Consider the following 6,000-nt stretch of genomic DNA (forward strand, 5'->3'; position numbering starts at 1 on the left):
AATGTCCAAGTTTATGAATTTTCAGATGTCAAAATCTAATCCTACTTAAAAGATTTTAATTTAAATATTGGAAGTGGTCCAATTAGCTAACAATACTGTGAGGAATCAGCAACATGACTGTCTCCTGGTCTAAACTGCAGGATTCTCAAGCTGTGTAGTGATGGTCCAGGAACTTGGTTTTGTGCTGTTTCATTGTAGCCTACACATGCAGTCCCCTTGCTTTGTTTCCTGTCCTCTTCCTGTTGATACTGGGCTCATGTTCTTCCCTTGCTGAGTTTCTAGATGGAAGTTCCAAGGCTGTCAGTTTTTAATTATTTGTATCCAGGCAATGGTATGCTAAGCATGTGCACTGCCACTTAACTCCACTCTCAGCCAATTTGAGGGGGCTTCTAATAGACCCCTAGGCAATTATACATATGGTTGTTTCAAGTGTCAAAAGATCAAAACATGACTTCCTCTGTCTTTGAGCTGACCAGAGGACAGGCTGAGGACATGTTGAAGGAGAGCTGGAGAGAGGGATGTGATCCCAAAGACTACAGTTTAGGCCTGGAAAGCAGTCTGCTACTTCTCAGCAGCATGACCTTTGGGAATTGTATGCCAGGGGCACACTAAAGCAATTGCTAACATGGCTGCTTCATGATATGGTTAAGGTTTTTAATTATAGATATGAGAGAACTGCAAGAGGCATCTAGAAGATACTCAAGCAGAGATAGAAAGAAGTAGAATGAACAGAGCCAGCAGACTGGACATGGCCAGGGCTAGGGAAGTGGGAGAGAATAGTAGAGTGAGATAGCAAGCGATAGATAATGGAGCATAGCAAGAGAGAGAACAGTAAGAATGAGAGGAGTAGGGGGAGACAGGTGAAAAGAGCAAGAAGAGAGAATGGTTGGGTTATACGAAGGATGAGTAGATGGGAGCTTAGGGCAGAGGTGAGAAGGGCTAGTATGTTAGTGAGGACTTCGAAATGTATAACAGATATCCATGATACTGAGGGAGCCTGGAGGCCAGCATGGGCTTTGATGGGATGGATGATAGGAACCATAGGTAGCCATATGTCCCTTCTGCTAGAAGTAATGGGAATGACTGCTTTCCAAGGATGGGAATAGGTTTCACTATTTTCTGAGGAATGCTGGCTTTTATCCAACCACCCAAAATCCACCTATAGTCTAGGATAAGCTCATGTCTGGAAATTTGGACTGCCTTTTGGAGTTGGGGAATTGGAGTTTCCTTTGGATCTGAGAGGAACTTCTGTAGGTTGATCTCATCTGCAAAATGAAGTAGTGCCTGCTTTAGAGACCCACTGCTACAATTAAATAAAACATGCAAAGTAAATATTGTGTGTGTACCATGGGTATGCTCTGAATTAGGAAGTAGTTTCTATAAATCATATATATATATATGTATATATACATATATATTCTTATATATATAAATCCTTGCTGTGGTTTCCTTTTTTACTTATTTATTGATGATGATCATGACTCATGATGACAACACAGGGTCACTCTCTGTAGCCCATTCTAGGCTTAGAACTTGAAGTTCCTGTTTGCCTCAGGATCCCAGAGTACTAAGGTTAAAGGCATGCAGCATTATGGCTGGCATGCTCACTGCTTTGAGTGAGTGAATGACTATAACTTCTTTATTATACTTCCCTTCCACCTTAGGTCTTTTCTCAGCTCCCTTTACACACACAAACACACACAGACACACACAGACACACACACACACACACACTTCCTACCTGGAGACTCGGGTTTCTAGAAAAAAAAGGGATGAAAATGCCAGGCAGGAAATGCTAATTACAAATGCTTATGTTGCTACTACCAGGGCTTCAGATTTAGTCATGAGCAGAAAAGGTGTTGATAGTTGAGATTAGGAAGAGATAAAGACATTCTGTGCTTTCTTTTCAGGTCCTGTTAGTGAATCTTTGTAAAAAAACCTTCTTATTGTCGGTAAGTGTCCGCATTCAGGGCATCAACACAGCCTTTTAAGTTTCATGAAGTCTCACTGATTTCAATAGACACTTTGAGAACGTCTTGTGCTGTCTTCCCCTTATGAGGAGGCCTCAGTAAAGACCCAGAGGCCTCTATGAGGCAATCAGGGACAGTGTCTTTTGAGCAAGTAATATACAATGATAGTAACCCCTTGCTCGTGCTTGGGGTAAAACTGGAGGCAAAGAAATGGCTTCTGTTCATCTCCGTGGAGCAGTGGTTTGGGGTAGAGTAGGGCATGAATTCTCATACTCACATTCTCCTCCTCCTCTTCCTGACCTCATGACCAGCGACTTGACCTTGATCTAGCTGTTTTCTCCTAGGTTGGTGATGAGAAAGACATCCTACCACCAAAACTTCAGGATGACATCTTGGACTCTCTTGGTCAAGGGGTAAATGAGTTAAAGAGTAAGTTCTAGGCTCCTTTTAAAGATTTTATGCTTTTCCAGGGAGCTTGAGGAAGTAATTCCCAACTTCTTTAGTAAAATGAACTTTAGTAGCTTGTGTGAGGGGACTAGATCCTGATCTTGATTTTTTTAGAGATCATAGAGAATCCATACCCAGGTTCCTATACTCCTATTTCTCTCTCTTCTCTCCTCTCCCATCTCTTCTCTTTTCTCTCTCCTTTCCTCCCCCTCCCCCTCTCTGAGGCATGTGTCTCAGACTTTTAGCAATCATTCTGTCAGTCATCTCAGGCTCATACTTCTATACAATTATTTACTCTGAGTATATGCCTCTCCTGGGAACTTCTGGACAGCAATGAAAACCAAAATTAGAGGTGAATCTGGGTAATTTCACCCTTCTATTGATCTAAGATTTTCTTTCTTTTTTTTTTTTTTGTCTTGTCTCTGTAGCTTCAGAACAAATCAATGAGCATGTTTCAGGCCCTTTTGTACAGTTCTTTGTCAAGACTGTGGGCCACTACGCCTCCTATATAAAACGGGAGGCCAGTGGACAAGGCCATTTCCAAGAACGATCCTTCTGTAAGGCTGTTACCTCCAAGACCAAGCGGCGATTTGTGAAGAAGTTTGTGAAGACACAACTTTTCTCCCTATTCATCCAGGAAGCAGAGAAGAGCAGGAATCCTCCGGCAGGTACACATAGACCCCACCAAATCATGGGCAGATGGCTCCCTTAAGAGGAGTTCCAGAAGTATTTCTCTACAGTGGCAGGCACACTAGAAGGGGGGGGGGCAAAGCATTTAAAATCCCCTATTAAAAGTAGGTTTTAAAATATCTAAGCATACACACAACAGTTGCAACTTCCATCAGTGAGGCTAAATAGCAATAACCTGGGGAAATGCTCTCAGGAGCTGGTATTTTGTAGGGACATCTGTTTATCACTCAGCAGCCTGGGCTCTCCTTTGTTTTATTCTGGAGCTAATTACTATTTGTAGGCCCCCTTTTGAATGCTGGGAGGGCCTAGATTTCCTGGAGCTTGTGGGTAGGGCAGATTGTGGGGCCTGTTTGTTTGTTTATTTATTTATTTAGAGACAAAGTCTTATTATGTAGCCTCAGATTCCCAATAGCTAGGATTATAGACATATAATTTCATAGATTAGACTTCAGAACTGCATTCACTCTGAGTCCATAAGCATCAGTCTGCCTAACAAATTAGATCCTTCTCACACGTGTTTGAACCCACAGGCTATTTCCAAAAGAAAATACTTGAATACGAGGAACAGAAGAAACAGAAGAAATCAAGAGAAAGACCGTGAAATAAAAGCTGTGATGAGCAGGAGTGTCTAGAGCTACAGCTAGAACCACAGGCCAATCTGGACTTTGGCCCTTCCAGTGAGACAGAATCAGTGAGGCCCTTGGCCCCGGAATCCATGGCCTTCTTCCAACTGATAACTCAGTCTTACTTCAAAGTGGTGTCTGAATTTGAGAGCCTTGGTGTCAGGGCTTCTCGGAACTTTGAAAGCTCACATCCAAACTCAGAACTGTACTCAAAGCTGCATTTTTGGCAGAGTGGACCCAGTGGGAGATAGTAGTACAGGTGTACAGCTGTTGTGGGTGCTTGATTAGAAGTTGCTAGCACTGCTGTCTCCTATGAACCTCTATTAAAAAATCCTCAATACAGAACACTGTGGCCCAGTGACCCATGTACAAAATAGTGGTCTGATGTGAGGATAAGAATAAAGATGAAAACCTTGTTGTTTGTCAATGTAGAAAGCACTGCATGGGAGAAAAAAAACTGAACTAGACATAAAGGATGACCTGCTCATGCTAGGCTACGTGGAATCACAAAAGCGGGAGTTGGCAGCTCCACTTCCCATAAGAAGAGTAAGAAAACTTGATCAGAATGGCCACAGAAGAGCTGTTGGTACTAGTCAGGTGTTTCCCGGAATCCTGAGCAGAGACTGCTCCAGAAGGGAGGCAGCTGCAGCCTGGGACCATTTAATAGGAGAATTCCTGGTCAACAGGAGTCCTTGAAGGCCACTCCAAGACTTCCATCAACAGGTCAGAGTATCCATAACCTAGCCAGAGCCAGTCCTTTGCCTTCAGTTTGGGGCATCTCATCAACTGTCTATTAGGACTTTAGTTCCATTCTCTAGCTAAAGGTTGAACGATCCCTGCACTGCCAGTTTTGCCCCATTGCTGTCAAAAGTATTTAGTAGATACCTAGGCTCTCTTTTTGCTACACCTGTTTAAACCCTGCAAGAGATGGCCAACATCTTTAGAAGCATCTTGTCTTCTAGAATTCTATCTTTTAAATGTTTTCCCCATCTTTTATCGTGGCTCTCACAAGTTTCAAAATTCCAAACAAAGTATGCAGATGACCTGGGGGTTTGAACAGAGCTACAAAATGGAAGTTTATAGGATACACTCTGAACTGGACAACACAAACTCCTACTGCAGGTGGTAGATGTCCACACACCTCCCCTAACTACTACTTCTGCAGCTCCTAGGAATCATAACATCTTTTTAGATGGTTTGTAGAAGTGGTTGCTAAACCTACTTAGATCTTGAAAAGTTTCAGACTGAGAACCAGAATCCACTTAGGGCTGTGAAAATAACGAGGTTCCAATTTAATCTACAAAATTCTCTATAGAAATTGAACCTGAAAATGTTGTGGTGGCACAGTCTACAATCCTAGCACTCAGGAGGCTAAGGCAGGAGAACTGAGACTTCAAGGCCAGTCTGAGCTACTGAGGGACCCTGTTCAGACCACACTGCACCCCTCCCCCCTTAAAAAAAAAAAGAGGCCCGGGAATATGTTTTCTAAAAATATCCATAATGCTGAAAGACTCTGATACTTCATTAAGTATGTGAGTTCAACAACCAGGGCCAGCTGTGGCTTTCCACAAAGAAGCCATTGGCCTGATGCTGATAGTATCTATGGCCAAGGTAACACAGTGCTTTTCAGATTCCCTCTTTGATGAGAACGAATCTAGAACACATGTATTTATTTCAATTAGTCTTTAGTACCTCAGTTTATCGCTTTGGTGTGATACAGAAAACAGCAAGAATGACAGCTTAAATTCCATTCTCCAATGTATCAATACTGTGTGACAACTGGTAGCCAATCAAGGTCTCAATTTCCACTAGGCATGAACCTGTTAAGTCTGCTGAAATAATCAAATTAAACAGCAGATATAACTGTACTAAAGGAGGGTTACCTGTTCTTCCCCCACCCCCTTAGATTATCTTTATAGCTTAAGGTCCTGACCCCTCCAATTTTCTGAGTCTTGTATAGCCCAGATTGGCCTAAAACTCTAGTCAAGGATAACCTTGAACTTCTGATCCTCCTCCTGCTTCTTCCTCTGCATGCTGGGATTCACTATCCTTTATGTTAAAGAAACAGAAAATATGTATACAATGAAAACAAATGTGATTCACAGAGAAACCTGGTTCCTATCTCAAAGTGCAGTCTAAATACCAAAATGGATAGTGCAAAGTGACACAACACCCCCACCCAGTCTGAACAATTACTGAAATAATGGGATAATAACAGGTTGGAAAAATGAACATTTTTCTCATTTAAATAGTTTCTACAGTACAGAGTG

General features: G+C 42.2%; 1 protein-coding gene across 2 annotated transcripts in view; it reads left to right on the forward strand.

Moving 5' to 3' along the window:
• Dennd2d (DENN domain containing 2D) overlaps positions 1-4,157 on the forward strand; it is an 18,483-nt gene extending 14,326 nt beyond the window's left edge. For both annotated transcript variants that reach the window (XM_031375102.1, XM_031375101.1), the window contains exons 9-12: positions 1,911-1,952; positions 2,315-2,399; positions 2,846-3,085; positions 3,638-4,157. In XM_031375102.1, coding sequence (XP_031230962.1) covers positions 1,911-1,952; positions 2,315-2,399; positions 2,846-3,085; positions 3,638-3,708 — 438 coding nt within the window. In that variant the 3' untranslated portion in view covers positions 3,709-4,157. The remainder of the gene's footprint in view (positions 1-1,910; positions 1,953-2,314; positions 2,400-2,845; positions 3,086-3,637) is intronic.
• The last annotated feature ends 1,843 nt before the right edge of the window (positions 4,158-6,000 follow it).

The sequence above is a fragment of the Mastomys coucha genome, unplaced genomic scaffold (assembly GCF_008632895.1).
Source record: "Mastomys coucha isolate ucsf_1 unplaced genomic scaffold, UCSF_Mcou_1 pScaffold16, whole genome shotgun sequence".
NCBI lineage: Eukaryota > Metazoa > Chordata > Mammalia > Rodentia > Muridae > Mastomys > Mastomys coucha.